General features: G+C 42.5%; 1 protein-coding gene across 11 annotated transcripts in view; it reads right to left on the bottom strand.

The window, feature by feature from the left end:
- The window catches only part of Atp6v0a1 (ATPase H+ transporting V0 subunit a1), a 70,138-nt gene that overhangs the window by 26,470 nt on the left and 27,574 nt on the right, over positions 1–16,094 (bottom strand). For 7 of the 11 annotated variants that reach the window (XM_029564582.1, XM_008835299.3, XM_029564589.1 and 4 more), the window contains exons 6-13: positions 12,293–12,396; positions 11,615–11,741; positions 9,843–9,925; positions 8,202–8,295; positions 6,006–6,218; positions 3,121–3,271; positions 1,121–1,260; positions 442–599 (exon numbers count right to left, since the gene is read on the bottom strand). In XM_029564582.1, coding sequence (XP_029420442.1) covers positions 442–599; positions 1,121–1,260; positions 3,121–3,271; positions 6,006–6,218; positions 8,202–8,295; positions 9,843–9,925; positions 11,615–11,741; positions 12,293–12,396 — 1,070 coding nt within the window. The remainder of the gene's footprint in view (positions 1–441; positions 600–1,120; positions 1,261–3,120; positions 3,272–6,005; positions 6,219–8,201; positions 8,296–9,842; positions 9,926–11,614; positions 11,742–12,292; positions 12,397–16,094) is intronic. The other 4 variants (XM_029564584.1, XM_029564585.1, XM_029564587.1 and 1 more) reach the window with 1 other exon arrangement.

Raw genomic sequence — 16,094 nt, 5'->3', positions numbered from 1 at the left:
TTACATACATGTAGGCAACAGATACATACACATAAAAAATAAAAATAACAAATATTTTTATTTTTTAATATTTTATTTTCTATTTTTATGTGTATGAGTATATTGCCTGCATGTATGTAGATGCACCCATGTTGTACAATGCCTGTGGAGGTCAGAAAAGGGCGTCAGATCCCCTGGAACTGTAGTTATGGCCTTTAATCCAGCACTTGGGAGGCAGAGGCAGGCGAATCTCTGTGAGATCAAGTCCAGCCTGGTCTACATAGTCCCATGCCAGCTGGGGCTACAGGGAGACCCTGTCTCAAAAAGACCAAAATAATTTTTAAAAAGAGATCCTTCTAAAACAGATTTCTTCAACTACTTCCTAAAGGGTTGTTTGTTGTCCATCCTATAAGAGTTGAATATAAAAGGAATTAGCTTGGGCTTTTAGCTTCTGCAACTTACGTCCAATTCCCTAAAGTGAACATTGGCCGTACACTCCATGATGACCCAAAGATATTAAGAGACTTGGAAAAACAGTCATTGTAGATGAGACCAGTGTAGATGGAGAAGACTCCCATCAGGAGGATGATGTATCGACCACTGAACACAGTGCTAAACATCTGGGAAGCAGAAGAAAGAGTGAGGTGAGGGTCCTGCTTGCAGCCGCTGCATGACAACATTCTTTACAGTATACAAGCTCCTGCAGTAGCTTACCCCATTCTGGTTTAGACTTTGAACTAAAGATCAAGCTATAAGGCTAAAACAGCTTTGGAAGATGCTCCACAGAAGAGCACTTACCTAACCAGGATGAGGTCATAGCTTCAATCCTCAGTATCACAATGAAATAAAAATAATGCTTAAGATAGATTCACTTGTATAGTGCATGACCTCTTCAATGTTCAAACAAACTTAACTTTTCTATTTTTATAAATTCATGGGGCTGAGGATTTAGCTCATTGGTAGAACACCTGTCTAGGGAGTGAAGGCCCTGGGTTCAGTCCTCAGCTATGGAAATAAAACAAAAAAACAACCTCTAAGCTAATAAATCTTTAATTCATGGACATCTAGATTATTATTTTCATAATGAATGACGGAGAAATTATAAAATTTTAGTCCAGTGCAGATGTCACTTAAACATTACCTCATTCTCGTTCTTCTGGGAGAGGATCCGGCTCTCCCTTAACACCATCCACACGGCAAAAAGGGTCATCAAAATGCCATGCCCAAAATCTCCAAACATTACAGCAAACAGGAAAGGGAAAGTGATGATGGTATATGGAGCTATAAAGAAACCAGAGAGAAAACCACAAAGAACATCAAAGCATGATTCACCAAATACTCCATTCTTGCCAGTACTCTGAGGCCAACATACGGTGGCTTTTTCCTCAGCGGCTAGATGAATGGTCTCGCGGGGAAAAAAATCTATCATAGCAAGATCCACACAGCCTCACAAAGCAGCGGATAGGATGTGTGTGACAGCTACCATTCTAAACTAAGAAGGCCTCAGGAAACGAAGGAGTAGTCCTGGTAACACTGGTTTGTTCTGTGTCCTTCTTCCAAACTTTGGGGCTCTACTCCTGGGACAGGCCAGCTGTCCTGTCTGTGCAGCAACCATTTCTGAGCTGAGTAAAGCTACCAGGCAACAGGGAAAGCTCAGAACCAGAGCAAAGCAGGTCCTGCCCAAGGCTCCAGGCTGGAAACAAATGCCCAGACTCCCAAATGAGTAATTCTTTGAACACAACAGAGACTGAGCTTGTGTTGAAAAATAGTTAATAGTGCTCTATCTAATGTCTAGCCTTGGAAACAGGGAAGCTAGGAAGAAATCATTCTAAAATATAAGACATCTTGAAAAGACATTTTGCTTAAAGAAGCTCCTCCAAGCATATGGCTAGAGAAGGCCAGGTGACGCCACATGCAAAAATCTAGTAACGAGGCTTTTTTGGTGGGGTTGGTTTGAGACAGGGTCTCCCTGTAGCCCCAGCTGGCCTGGAACTCTCTATGTAGATCAGGCTGGCCTCAATCTCCTAGAGATCTGACTGCCTCTGCCTCCTGAGGGTTGGGACTAAAGGTGTGTGCCACCATGCCCAGCCCCAATAATGAGCTCTTATTGAAGGGTTATATGGTGATAGTTCTGCTTATGTTGAACAGGCATATTTTCACAGGACTTACACATGAACTGCAGTCTGGACATCTTCAAAGCAGTTTTCCAACAGTTTAAGAGTGAAATGTTAAAAGGGTTAAAGAAAAGCCTCTAGTAGCAGACATGTTAGACCTTTGGATATTGTGACAAAATTGCTGGAGAACTACACAATTGAGGGGTTTTTTTAACATTTTATTTATTATTTTTATTTTATGTGTATGAGTGTATTGCCTGCATGTGTGTGAGTGCACCCGTGTCATACGATGCCATGGAAGTCAGAAGAGGGCTGCAGATTCCCCTGGAACTGGAGTTAAGGACGGTTCATAGCCACCATGTGGGTGCTGGGAATCGAACCTGGGTCCTCTGCAAGAGCAGCCACTGCTCTTAACTGCTGAGCCATCTCTCCAGCCCCACAACTGAGTTTTTAAAAATGCAGGAAAAGGTGAAAGGCTTATAGGATCTGAAGAGAAGTGGTTAAGAGCACTGGTTGTTCTTGCAGAAGACCCGGGTTTGAATCCCAGCACCCACATAGTAGCTAACAACTGTCCGTAACTCCAGTTCCAGGGCATCCAACATCCTCTTCTGTCTTCTGAGGGCACTGCACGACACAGGTGCACTTACCTACATGTAGGCAATACGCACATACATATAAAATAAAAATAATAAATAAAATTAGAAAAAAAATGCAGGAAAAAGGCCAGGCGTGGTGGCACACGCCTTTAATCCCAGCACTCGGGAGGCAGAGGCAGGCGGATCTCTGTGAGTTCAAGGCCAGCCTGGTCTACACAGTGAGTTCCAGGCCAGTTGGGACTACAGGGAGACCCTGTCTCAAAAAGTCCAAAAAATAAATAAATAAATAAAAGGGGGGGGAGAAACCACCCCCTCATAACATTTTAACCACGTTTCAGTTTCTTGTTGGACTACACTGATAACTCCTGGGACCCGTGTAGCCTGTAGGCTGTGAACACCTGCTGCTGAAGGAAAGATTTATTACTTTTTACCTGGGTTTATCTCTCGGTAAGTTCCAATTCCATATGCATCCACTATGTTCTGAAAGCCATATGTGAACTTGTTGGTTTTGTTATAGGTTGGTGGAGTCTGGTTTGTCTGCATCCTGTTCAGAATGGAGGGGACGGTGGAACCACTGTGTTCCTGGGAAACACCAGCATATGTCAGAATTAGGCTGTCCTTGTGGGGCCATGGAAGTGTATAGCTGTATCAAAATTCATCAAACTACACACATAAAACATATATCTTCTATATATGTTCTATTTAAATTAAACTAATAAAAATTAAGATCATTTCATAACTTTCTCAGTCTTTGGAAAAACTAGGGCTAGATATAATCTTGACAATGGACAATTTCAATTAAGTCTTTTTTTGGTCTTTTTGAGACAGGGTCTCCCTGTATCCCCAGCTGCCTGGAACTCACTATGTAGACCAGGCTGGCCTTAAACTCACAGAGATCTGCCTGCCTCTGCTTCCTGAGTGCCAAGATTAAAGGCATTAAAGGCATGCGCCACCACGCCCGGCCAAACTCAAGAGATTTAAGACCAGCTTGGAGAACAAAGCCAGACTCCATCTCAAAATAAATAATAAATAAATAAATAAATAATGTTGAACCTCCTCCGTATTCACCTGTCTGTACTGATACTCTTTCCCCTATTTTTCAGGAAAATCAAGCACACTCTGCCCCTCCTCCCCTTCTTCATTCCCCTGCAGTTCAGCTAAGCATGCTCAGGCAGTGACTGGCTCTTTTCTCACAGGCAGGCAGACACGAGCTTTCTCTTAGGGAGAGTCTCTATTCCTTCAGAGCGCCCTCCAGCTTGCTAACTGCTCCTTCTCTCTTGGCTCTTTCTCTTCTGCCCACCCAGTAATGCTGCAGATCTCTGAGGGTCTGCTTATTTTCCAAGATCTCCTCTGAGGTCTCAGTCTCACTGAGACTTACCTTGTTAGCTCTGCCCTGCCCTGAGGTTTGCTTGACATCTCCACATGATATTCTGCCCAGGGCCTCAGTGTGACTGCAGTTGAACTTGTCATCCTTCCCATCTAGAGGCCCTACCTGCTGAGCCCTAACTTTCATGAATGGAGCCTTAATCCTCTGGGACACACACACAGCTTTGGTACCTCAGAAACATCTTTAATTCTTGCCTCTGTACCTTATTAGAAAAATGAAGATACCTAGTTATATTTTCCTTTACAGTGCCTCACAGTCCATCTTTTTTTGCCTAGTTCTGCCTGAGGGCCTCAGCAAGGACTACTCCATGTCCCCAGGAGCCTCCTGACTGGCCACACACTCAGATTCTCTGCACTCATCACCACTATCAGCAGATTACACTTTCAGATCTGCTTGGATCACACTCCTTCACAGCTAATTTACTCACTGTCTCACATCTTTAAAAAATCAATCACAACTAGGCTTCAATGTATCTGAGGCAGTGCTTAACAAAGTGTTACTGTGCAGCCCTGGATGGCCTAGAACTTGCTATGTGTCAAACTCACAGAGATCCTGAGTGCTGGGATTACAGGCATGTGTCACCATGCTTGGTTTTATTTTATTATTTTCAATTATATGTATGCATGTGTACCTGTGTGGGGGTATGTGTACATGAGTGCAGGTACCCATGGAGGCCAGAGGAATTGGATGCTCCTGGAGCTGAAGTTGTAGGCAGTTGTGAGCTGCTTGATGTGGGTGCTTGGGAACTGAGTTCAGGTCCTTGGGTCTGCAAGAGCAGTACCTGCTCTTAACCACTAAGCAACTTTAGCTGCTAATCTTACTAAACCATTTTAATTCTTGAATTTGCCTAACCGTGTACCACTATGCTGTTACTTCCAGTCTTTGTCCACACTGTTTGGTTTGTTTGTTTGTTTGTTTGTTTGTTTGTTTGTTGAGACAAGCCCAGGCTGGCCTCAAACTCACAGTATCTAGCTGAAGATGACCTTGAACTCCTGATCCTCTTGCTGTCACCTCCCAAGTGCTAGAATTATAAAACTATATCATGAAACTTAGCTTATGCAGTGCTGGAGAGAAAACCAGGGCTTCATTCCTGCTAGGTGAGACCAACCTACTTCTCCAACCCTGCTCACACTGTTTTCTTCTTATCACTGCTGAGAAGCATCTTCCCATTCTTCAAGTCCTTAATCACATGTCCCCTTTTTACTGTTTGCTTATTGGTTTGCAGTGTTGGGGACTGAACCTAGGGCCTTGCACATGCTAAGTAAATCCCCTAATATTGAGCTACACCCTAGTTCTACCAAATGCCACCTTTCCTTGAAGCTTTTTCTGGTCACATTAATTAGGAAAGCTCTACTTTCCCCCAACACACATATCCCACTAAGCACAGACTGTCTTCTATGTCTGTATTCAGCCTCTTTCAACAAAATGTAAGATACTTAGACAAATTTGGTATATCTCTGTACCCCTCCTGGCCCTCAGATCAGCATTTTAGAGAAAGCAGTTGCTCTAATTAACTATCAAGCAGAAGTCAAACAAGAGTGGGTCAGGAAGCTGATGTTCTCCTCATGGTCTGCCCTGAGGCATCATGGGCACAACCAAATCATTTCATGTCATTGAACTACAGCTTCCACATCTGGAAAATAAGGCCAGTACCCTAAACAATATACAAAATATACAAAAAGAATATGTTTTAAAAAAACTCTGAAGTCGCATGCCTTTAATCCCAGCACTCGGGAGGCAGAGGCAAGTGGATCTCTGTGAGTTTAAGGCCAGCCTGGTCTACATAGAGACCCTGTCTCAAAAAGACCAAAAAAAAAAAAAAAAAAAAAAAAAAAAAAAAAACCCAAAGTAAAAACACCATAAATATGGAACTGATTACTAGGAAGCTCTCTTCTCAGCCACAAGCTTCATTGCTAACTGGAGACTCACCGTGCCTCTTCTAAGTGCAAACTGGATGGAGTCGAGGTCAGTGACAGGGCACCAGACCTCTGCAATCAGGCACTTCTGGGTCACGTCTATGTTGCACAGGTTCAGGGTGTGGTAGATAGCTTTCATCTTCCGCACCTTGATGAACCAGACCCGGATATTCTTAGCAGCTGCTTGCAGAACCCTTTGACGGTGATCCTCAGTTTGATTCAGAACCTTTTGGGAGAGAAAGGAACAGGGAAGGAATATTTCGAACACAAGTCTTAGATCACAGGACAGAAATGGCAAAGAGGTAGCGCATTCTAAGAAGGGCTGCCAGAACCTGAATTAATTCTTCCTCTAGCAAGGTATATTTACAGTGCTGAGGATGGAAGCCAGAACACTGTACATGTTATACAAGTACTCTATCACTGAATTATGCTCCTAACTAGAGTTCTGGGGTTTAGGGCATAGCTCAGTGGTAGAGGAAATTGCCTAGAATGCATGACACCCTAGGTCCTAGAACCACCAGAAGAAAAGAAAAGAAAGAAGGAAGGGAGGGAGGGAGGGAGGGAAGGAAGGAGGAAGGAAGGAAGGAAAAGAAGGAAGAGGGTTCTAATTACAATGATCTATATTTAATTTCAAGCTGAAGACAAACCTGAGAAAATAGGTTTTAGCTTTTCTCTCAATATTCAATTTTGCCACTAATTCAAGGCATAACATACACAGCACGGCTTTTGCATGTACTGTTTAAGATCAGTGACTTTACACTTGGAACCTGAACTTAAAGAAGTAGGTAGAGGGTAGCACAGGCCAAGCTGGTGGGTCAGATACAATGGGAATTGGAGGGGAAGATGAGATGGGAGCTATCACATGTCTGTGATAACTTTGCTACTGCTAGAAAGAACTGTCTTTGGGATGAAGTGGGCTTACTCATGTTTTAAGAGAAGTAAGTGATTGCCACATCCTTTCAAAAGGGAACAAGTCTCAGCGGCCACTTTTTCTTTGAACTATGCATAATTCATGACTCTTCCCTTAGAACCCTGTGATGCTTATGGTGGGAATAACCCTCACATTGCAAAATGGTGAAAATCCAACAGTATCTTATTGGGTTCAAAAGTCAGCTTTGGACTCTTTGGACTGTGTGGTTAAGCTCAAAGGTGACTAGAAGACAATACACTATTAAAAGTAGCTTACAGAAGCTAGGCATGTTGCTGTACACCTTTAATCCCAGCACTTGGGAGGCAGAGGCAGGGGGACCTCTGTGAGTTAGAGGCCAGTGCTGGGATTAAAGGCATGTGCCACCACGCCCCACTCTTCTTTTTTTTCCTTTTTTCTTTTTTTTTCTTTTTTTTTTTGTCTCCCTGTAGCCCCAGCTGGCCTGGAACTTGCTATGTAGACCAAGTTGGCCTCCTTGAACTCACAAAGATCTGCCTGCCTTTGCCTCCCAAGTGCTGGGATTAAAGGTGTGTGCCACTACACCCAGTGATTTTTCTTTTTCTTAATTCAGCATACATTTAAAAAAACTATTATTGCAGGGCTAGAGAGATGGCTTGGTGGTTAAGAGCACTGGTTGCTTCTGCAGAAGACCCAGGTTCAATTCCCAACACCCACATGGTAGCCAACAACTATCTGTAACTCCAGGTCTAGGGGATCCAACCCCCTCTTCTGACCTCGTGGCATTGCACAACACAGGTGCACTTACACATGCAGGCAATACATTCACACACATAAAATAAAAAATAAATTTAAAAAAATTATTGTAAAAAGCATTTCAGACTCATAAAGTAGAGGGGAACTGAATAAGCAATAACAATTCCAAACGCATAGCATTCCCTTCTTGTTTGAGGTGACTAATGTTATTTTATTTTATTTTATTTTTTGGTCTTTTTGAGACAGGGTCTCCCTGTAGCCCCAGCTGTCCTGGAACTCACTATGTAGACCAGGCTGGCCTTGAACTCACAGAGATCTGCCTGCCTCTGCCTCCCGAGTGCTGGGATTAAAGACGTGCGCCACCAAGCCCAGCAACTAATGTTATTTTTAACAGTCATTCCCTGGGACTTTTACTAGCTCCCAGGAAACTTATTCTCCATGCACATTTCTTTTTTTGGTATCCTGAACTGCTGCAGCTGCCTTAACAAACTATTAAGGATTCATGGGAGAAGAATACCCCACCTCTTTAATAGCTCACAAAAGCAAATTCCTAAGTCCTCTGTATACCATTTGGAGATCATCAATCCTGGTATTGACTCCAGAAGCCATTTCTTTCCTCTCTTGTGGTGTCTCAGGACAGGGATAGAGGGAAGCTCGGAACCTGTAAGGTATGAGAACAGTCTTAGGAACACTGAAGTCAGCATGTTCAATTTAAATAGTCTCAGAAAGTAACCCTAACTTACTAATACAATCAAACCACAAACCATTGTGCTAATCAACACTAATTGTTATTTTCATTTTATGTGTATGAATGCATTGCCTGCATGTATGTGAGTGCACCCATATCATGCAATGCCCTCAGGTCAGAAGAGGGCATCAGATTCCCCTAGAACTGGAGTTACAGATGGTTGTTAGCTGCCATGTGGGTTCTGGGAATTGAACCCAGGTCCTCTGCAGAAGCAACCAGTGCTCTTAACCACTGAGCTATCTCTCCAGCCTGAACACTAATTATTTATATAAAGTGACCTACAGATCACAATAACATCTGAGCCAACTTGGCATTCTCTATAGCTATGACATTCTTTTGAGATTAAAAAATAATAATAAAACAATTTTTATTATACATTATTAGAGAAAAATGGCATGCAAAAATTCTGTCCACAACACAGAATTTCAGAGAATTTATATAGTGCCTATGGTACTATGCTGGTATGTAAACTCACTGTCCCTGAATAAAGGAAACTGAGGGTTTTGTTGTTGTTTTCACATGTGTATATGTGTGTAGTGTGCTTGTGAATGTATGCATGTGGGTGGACAGTGGTGCATGTGCATATGTGTGCATGCCTGTGGAGGCCCAAGGTTGGCACCAGGGGTCTTCCTTGTTTACACTCTCCCTGAATCATGTGGGGTCTCTCAGGGGTCTCAGAGCTTGACCCTACAGCTGGTCCAGTCAGCCAGTTTGCTCCAGATCCCATCTCTGCCTCCTGCATACTGGGAGCAAGCATGGCTGCCATGCCCACATGGTATTTACGTGTGTTGTGGTGACCCACATTCCAGTCTTCACACTTGACAGTAAGTGCTTTATCTACTGAGTCATCTCCCCAACCCCCAAATTATGGTTCTGATACTTAAAAACAAACAAATGGAAAATTCTAGTAATTTAAAATATTCACGTCATTAAATAATGCATTCACTGCATAAACAGAACAAACAAGGATCTGCGTTTCATTATTCTGTTTTATTTTAATTTTTTTGTGTGTGTCTTTTTGAGGCAGGGTCTCCCTGTAGCCCCAGCTGGCCTGGAACTCACTATGTAGACCAGGCTGGCCTCAAACTCATAGAGATCCTCCTGCCTCTGCCTCCTGAGTGCTGGAATCAAAGGCTTGTGCCACCACACCTGGCGTTATTTTAATTTTTTTAAATTTACTTTTATGTGTATGAGTATTTGGCCTGCATGTGTGTAAGTGTACCCATGTTGTACAATGCCCAGGGAGGAGAGAAGAGGGTGTTGGATCCCCTGGAATTGCAGTTACAGAAGGTTGCTACCTTTCATGAGGGTGCTGTGAATTGAACCCAGGTCCTCTGTAAGAACAGCCAGTGCTCTTAACTACTGAGCCATTTCTCCAGTCCCCATCTTCACTATTCTAAATCCTAAGAGTCAGCAGCTGGGCAGCAGGGCTGTGTCCTCTTCAATGGAAACTCCCTTACCCTTCGCAGATTTTCTTGACTCTGTTTTTCAGCTGATCGCCTTGGAAAAAAATGATGAACACAGACTTGTGCACGTAGTCGCCCTGGGCCCCAGAAGCAAAAACCAAGAGTTCAGAACTCTCAATATGGATGAAGACTTCCTTTCTTTGGGGAATTTTTTTGAGACAGGGTCTTACTCTATAACTATAGCTCAGGCTAGCCTGGAACTAACTATGTAGCCTAGACCAGTCTTGAATTTACAATAATCCTAGCCTCAAACTCCTGAGTACTGGGATTACAGGGGTGAGCCACCAGGTCTAGCTGAAAAGTTCTCGAACAACTAACTCTGGGTGATATCAGAACAGCAGGCATTCTTTAAGGATAAGGTGTCTTGTACTTTAACCCTTACCCTTAATCCATTCCTTAACCTTCATTTCAGGATCATCTGCTCTGTAACCTCTAATTCACAAAAATCTTTCTGTTTTACACACAGAAGCCTGAACGCTGAAAGGACGGCCCCCAGCACACTTCAGCCTTATTTTCCAATCCCACTTGAAGTATATTTCCAGAATAGAAAAAAAGAGGAGAGGAAACAAGAAGGAAGTCTGTCTGTTCTTGGGCTTAGAAAGTCCCAGATAAAAGGGGTTGCATAACGACAGGAACTAAGTCACTGGGGAGAATGCTGGCGTAGACTCTCAAGAATCATATACTAATTTAGACTTTATGGACGGGAAAAAGGCTGACAACCCCAAATACCAAGTTTACACCTAGAGTACATTCAGGACTCTTAATCCCTCATTCTCCAGGCTGAACTGCAGCCCATTCTCTGTGCAGCTGCTTGGTACTGATATCATGTTGGCCTTTCCTGGATTTGTTGATAAAATAATCTTTCTGTTGCCAAGAGGAAGCCTGATCATTCCTGAGAAGGGTTCCACATTAGGCCTGACTACAGATGACGGTGTTTCCTTCAGGAGGACAGCAAAGCTGCACCCCAAGGTTAAAGGACTGCGTCACCACATTCCTAATCAGTACAAAGGATAAAAGCCACGGAGCTGCATGACCTACCCAAGCTGAGAAGTCTCCAAATTCTCTCTCTTTTAGGGTGAAAATACCAATTGAAGATATTCATAAGATAATCTAGAACCAAAAAGTCAACTCCAGGCTTCTAAATAATATTAATAGCAGAGTGAAGTGAAATTTCTGTAATACATCGAATGTTCACTGATCTTCCATGAGGTCAAGACCCCCCTGCTCAGGTAGGTTTAGGCTATGAAATCTCTCACTGTGACAAATGTGAAGATATTAGACTATTCCTACTTCCCAAAGGGCTGGATAGGGAAGATCATCCTCATCTTTATAATATCTATACTTATACTAACATTTTCCCGACAAACAAGGAGATAGTAAAATCTTACCACATAAAAGTTTTATCAGCTTATAAAGATTACATTTAAGAAATCCCTATTTTGATGCAAGATATTACCATGCTTTAAGTTAATTTTCGTAAAAATTAGTAACGAGAAATACATAAAGCTAAAGTTTAGAATAACTGGGGGAAAGTGCAATAGAAATAAGTAAGGCCTGTGTGGGTAAAGTTGGAAAACATGCACATGTCATGTACACATCAATGTACACATGGAGGGAGCTAAGTTAGAGAGGAGAGGAGCAGTCCTTCAAGTCCTCAGATCAAGCAGGGGCTCCTCTGAGGCAGGGTGGGATTCAGGTGACATCATGTTGTGCTCTGGGCTCCCTTTACAAGACCTACTCCACAAGATGCAATGTCCTTGTCTTACAGTCACAGGATCCTCCAGGGGGTTCTCGATCTCAGCCTGCCGCAGAAACACATTCCCTCGGCACACTCGCCAAAGCATGCGCTCAAAAGTAGGGATGCGCTCCCGGTTAATCACACCAGCCACGAAGCTGTGGGGAGGAAAGTCAGGCTGGGAACTCCAGTCTGTGTCATGGGACAGGAGACTTTAAGACAAAGCAGGAAACAGAGAGGGGACAGGGAAAGATTATGCACTACATATGTGACGATATACTGTCATGTCAAGAGGGCTGGCTGCCACAGTCTTGCTCCAAACCTCACTTCTGGACTCCACAAAGAATTGACAGATAACTCAGGAACTGAATCCAAAGAGACCCAGGAACCTCTCAATAGGCTCAGAAAAAAGTGGCTCCTGGCAATAAATCAATCTCCAGATTCATGCTTCGCCCCCACCCCGGGGGGGTTGGGGATTAAAGCTAGGATCTTGCACATGTTAGGCAAGTGCTCTACCACTACATCTGCAGTCCACAATTTAAAGTGAGGCTTCAGCAGGTAGTCTCGGCTGACCTCAACTTATGATCTTCCTGCCTCTGCCTTGTGAATGCTGGGATTACATGTGTGCACTATCATATCTTACTGCTCTTTTGAACAGCAAAGAGGAACATGGTCCCACTAAGTATGCGAAGGCCGAAGCGGTACTTACCCAAGTCTTAAAGGTGCGCCTCTTCCCATCTCATTCGGCTCCAAGAGTGATGAGGACTCTTCCAACAGGTCTGGATCCGCCATCTGCTGATGATGCAATTCAGCCTGAATTCACAAATCAATTAATATCTAATGAAAATAGTTAGTGGCATGCAGGGAACGAGGAACCAGGAGACGGATTCAGAAAATAAAGATGATGAAAAAAAAAGCAGCCACCAAAAGATAGAGCACACCCACGAAAAGAATAATAAGAGAGAAAAGAGGAAACGAACACGAGGTAAAGAAAGCATAACCGCCCAGTAAAACATCTGAGGAAATGATTTTAGCCATAAGGAACAGAAGAGAAACATGAGTGATGATGACATGTATAAGCTGTTACTTGATGGAAGTCACTTTTCCTTTACTGCTTCCCTGAATAAACCAGGAAATACTTGTAAGTGTGGGCAAGAAGCTTAAATGTTCTCCTTTTTGAGGGAAAAAAATAGCAGATCTGCAGATACTCTGAATATTTCATTTCTAGACTGTTACAAAGTAGAACTCCTCTGTGCCACAATGTGGAAGGTGGTCTCGAGAACTTCCTGGTTAGAAGCATGATCTGGAGATGGCGGCACCTCCATGTAACTAGGTTTTGCAGGCCTTGTAGCCACAGATAAAATGCCCTTAAGCATGGGCTCTGAAGAGCATTTCCTAGAATGGAGCAGCACAACAGCTGGCCAGGCCAGAGCCTCCCTTGCACTTTTAAAAACAAATTTTTAAAATCTTTATGTGTACAAATGTTATGCCTACACGTGTGTAAGTGCACCCAACGTCATGCAGTACCAGTGAAGGACAGAAGAGGGCATCAGATCCCCTGTAACTGGAGTTGGACAACTGTTAGCTGCCATGTGGATGCTGGGATTCAAACCTGGGTCTTCTGCAAGAACAGTCAGTGCTCTTAGCTGCTGAGCCATCTCTCCAGCCCCCTCTTGCACTCCTAAAGGTTAGAAAAAGCAAAAAATGCTTTTGGTGCTGTACACCTTTGATCCCAGCATTCAGGAGGCAGAGGCAGAGGCAGAGGCAGATGGATCTATGGGAGTTCAAGATCAGCTTGGTCTACACAGTAAGTTCCAAGTCAGTGGGGGCTAGGGAGACCCTGTCTCAAAAAAAAAAAAAAAAAAGACCAAAAAAGAAAAATAAAAAACATCTGAATGTCTGAATGTTGTGTTTTCTGACTAGGAATTTAGGAATACTGAAGTTTGTATAGGCTTTACAGTAGAGAACATAGCTCAAGAATCCAGTTAAGTGGAGAAAAAGCAGCAGATCTAGAGCGCCTGGGCTCCTTAATTGGTTAAATTTAAAACAACTTCCACCAGGACAGTTTATACAATGAAATGAAAGCAAAAGATTTCCCACAGCTGTCTATCATTCCCTTGCCTCTCTCTAACACCCTTAGTCTGAAGTTACCCTCAAATGCTAAGTCTGATCACCTTCTCCACTGCCTAATCTCCCCAACTTTAATATCCAAGCACTACTTGTCTGACCAAAGACTAGAAAAAGCCAGAACAATCTTCCTATTCAAAAGCAAAACAAAACTTCAGGAGAAAACTGTCTCTCATTTTCATTCCAAATTTCAATCTGATCTTACCCTTGTCAATTAAACCATATAGTTTATACATATGTACTATATATATAAACTATATAGTTTAATGCTTACCTTATATGGTAAGGTCATGGACCATAAATATAACAAAGAAAAGGGAAAAGTAAGTGCAAATCAGATAATGCTGAAGGCCAAAAAAAGTGAAAGTAATTATTTTGGGAAGTTAGGTCAAGGCTGATTTAACACAAAAAGCACACAAGGGCAGAGAAATATAGTGATAAGATTAAATATGTTTAAGATGAGATAATGAGGCCACTGGTTACTACTTCCTGGTATGTGGATGGATAAGGCTTTTTCTTTTTTTTTTTTTTTAATCTAAAAACAAATCAGCTGCCTGAGAGCAATTTTTTTTAAGTATTCAAAGGCTATATTTCAACTTGCTCTTGGCATATCCTTTGGCGAAATGCCTGAAATTGAATGCTATCCACAAGACTCCCTCCAACTTGCTTATGTTGTTCTCAGAACCTTCCTTAAGTAAACCCCACACACCAGACTCTGTGCAAACCTATGTGTTCTAAAGGGCACAACTGACAGAACAGCAAACAGCACTTATCAACTGGTCTGCTTCAAAGATTACATCTGGGGTTCTCTGAGGTAAAAACAGCAGAAGTAAAATTAAGCAGAAGATCAACATACTAAACACTAATTTTACCACTTCATACATGAATACTATATCTTAGATAGGAGAGTTAAAATAAAAAAATAGAATTGTGCCTGATGGGAAACTAGGATGGCCAGAACCACTAAGGGCCGTTAAAGAAAGATCTAAAACCATGTATTGAGCAGCCAAAATGTAATCACAGTCAACCTGGGTTCTCTAGTAACAACACTGCCAGTGTCTCTAAATTATCTGCTCTGCCCTCTGAGTTGTCCTTTTCCCCATTCATAATACTGACAATCATGCTTTCCAAAAAAAGCAACAGCTGAATGGAACTTCAGCTCTGTCTATAGCATTTAAATATAAACAGCACGTCCAGACAAGCTGTGCCAATTACTAAAAATAAATACTCGACCTTCTATCTACCGTGAGAAAGAAATTACATTTCACCACTGGAGGTCTTCACCCAAAAGAGATGCAGATGGAAAAGAAAAATAAAGAAAGCAGATAGATGGAAAACTCAGAAGGAAGGAAGGCAGGGGTCTGCATGCCATTAACCATTACTTTTCCAGTCTTCTGTACGTTCTCATATGTTATGGTTCTTATGGTAAAAGATGCAGAGAAACCTCTCCAGCTCTTACAGCTCTCCATAAGCAAGAAGACTGAGAAAAGGATAATCATTAACAAATCGTTTTAATGCTCTGGGTAAGAAATGGCTCGGTTGGATTGATAATCATCTTAAATCATAAGAATATTCAATATATGTTTATGCTTCCCTTTCTGCATACCTTGCCAGTCACAACCAGCATGCCTAAATAAGGAAAGCATCATTTTCTGATTTAGCCATTTTCAGCTAACCGATTAGTATGAATTATTGATTGAATCCACCCAATTCCAAAAAAAGAGGAGAGGTTTATAATCAGTAGTGTTTAGGGCCATTTGCAAATATTACAATTCCAAACATGGTACAAAATCTCAGTAAGAATGGAATTTCCAACATCTGAAAGTCCCAAGTTTGCTCACCTTTTAGTGATACCTAAATGTGCATTTGCATGTATACATGTGACCACGCTGTGAGGCCTTATCTCTGATCAGGGCAATAACATCTGCAATTGCTATTTGGCAGCCGCAAGGGCAAGGTCTAGGGGAAGGGGCCTGTGAGACTATGAAACAGGCAAAGGTGCGCAAGGTGCTGACTGTATGTGGAGAGATAAAGCACAGTGGTTCTGGCCAGACTTTCTGTACTGCTGTGTGGGTGCTTGAAATGAAAGGGCACTGACTGATCAAAAAAGCAGTGGGAGAAGCTCCCACAGCCAAGGCCTTATGCTCTAAGAATTTGGGAGTTTAGGAGGAAAGTTTATAAAAGAGAAAACAGGTCACCATGGATAGGGCATGAAGGTCATAAAGAAGTGGGGGCTGTCTTCTCAGGGCTGGCGCTTAATGTTTAGACTTGGTAATCACAAAATAAATTCCTAATCCTTTAGCTTCTTTTATGTTTTTTGAGATAGGGTCTCATGTAGCCCAAGCTGGCCTCAAACTCTCTATGAACCTGAGGCTGACTGTGAA

The sequence above is a fragment of the Nannospalax galili genome, unplaced genomic scaffold (assembly GCF_000622305.1).
Source record: "Nannospalax galili isolate Female #2095 unplaced genomic scaffold, S.galili_v1.0 scaffold137, whole genome shotgun sequence".
NCBI lineage: Eukaryota > Metazoa > Chordata > Mammalia > Rodentia > Spalacidae > Nannospalax > Nannospalax galili.
This window is presented reverse-complemented; position numbering and strand designations above follow the sequence as displayed.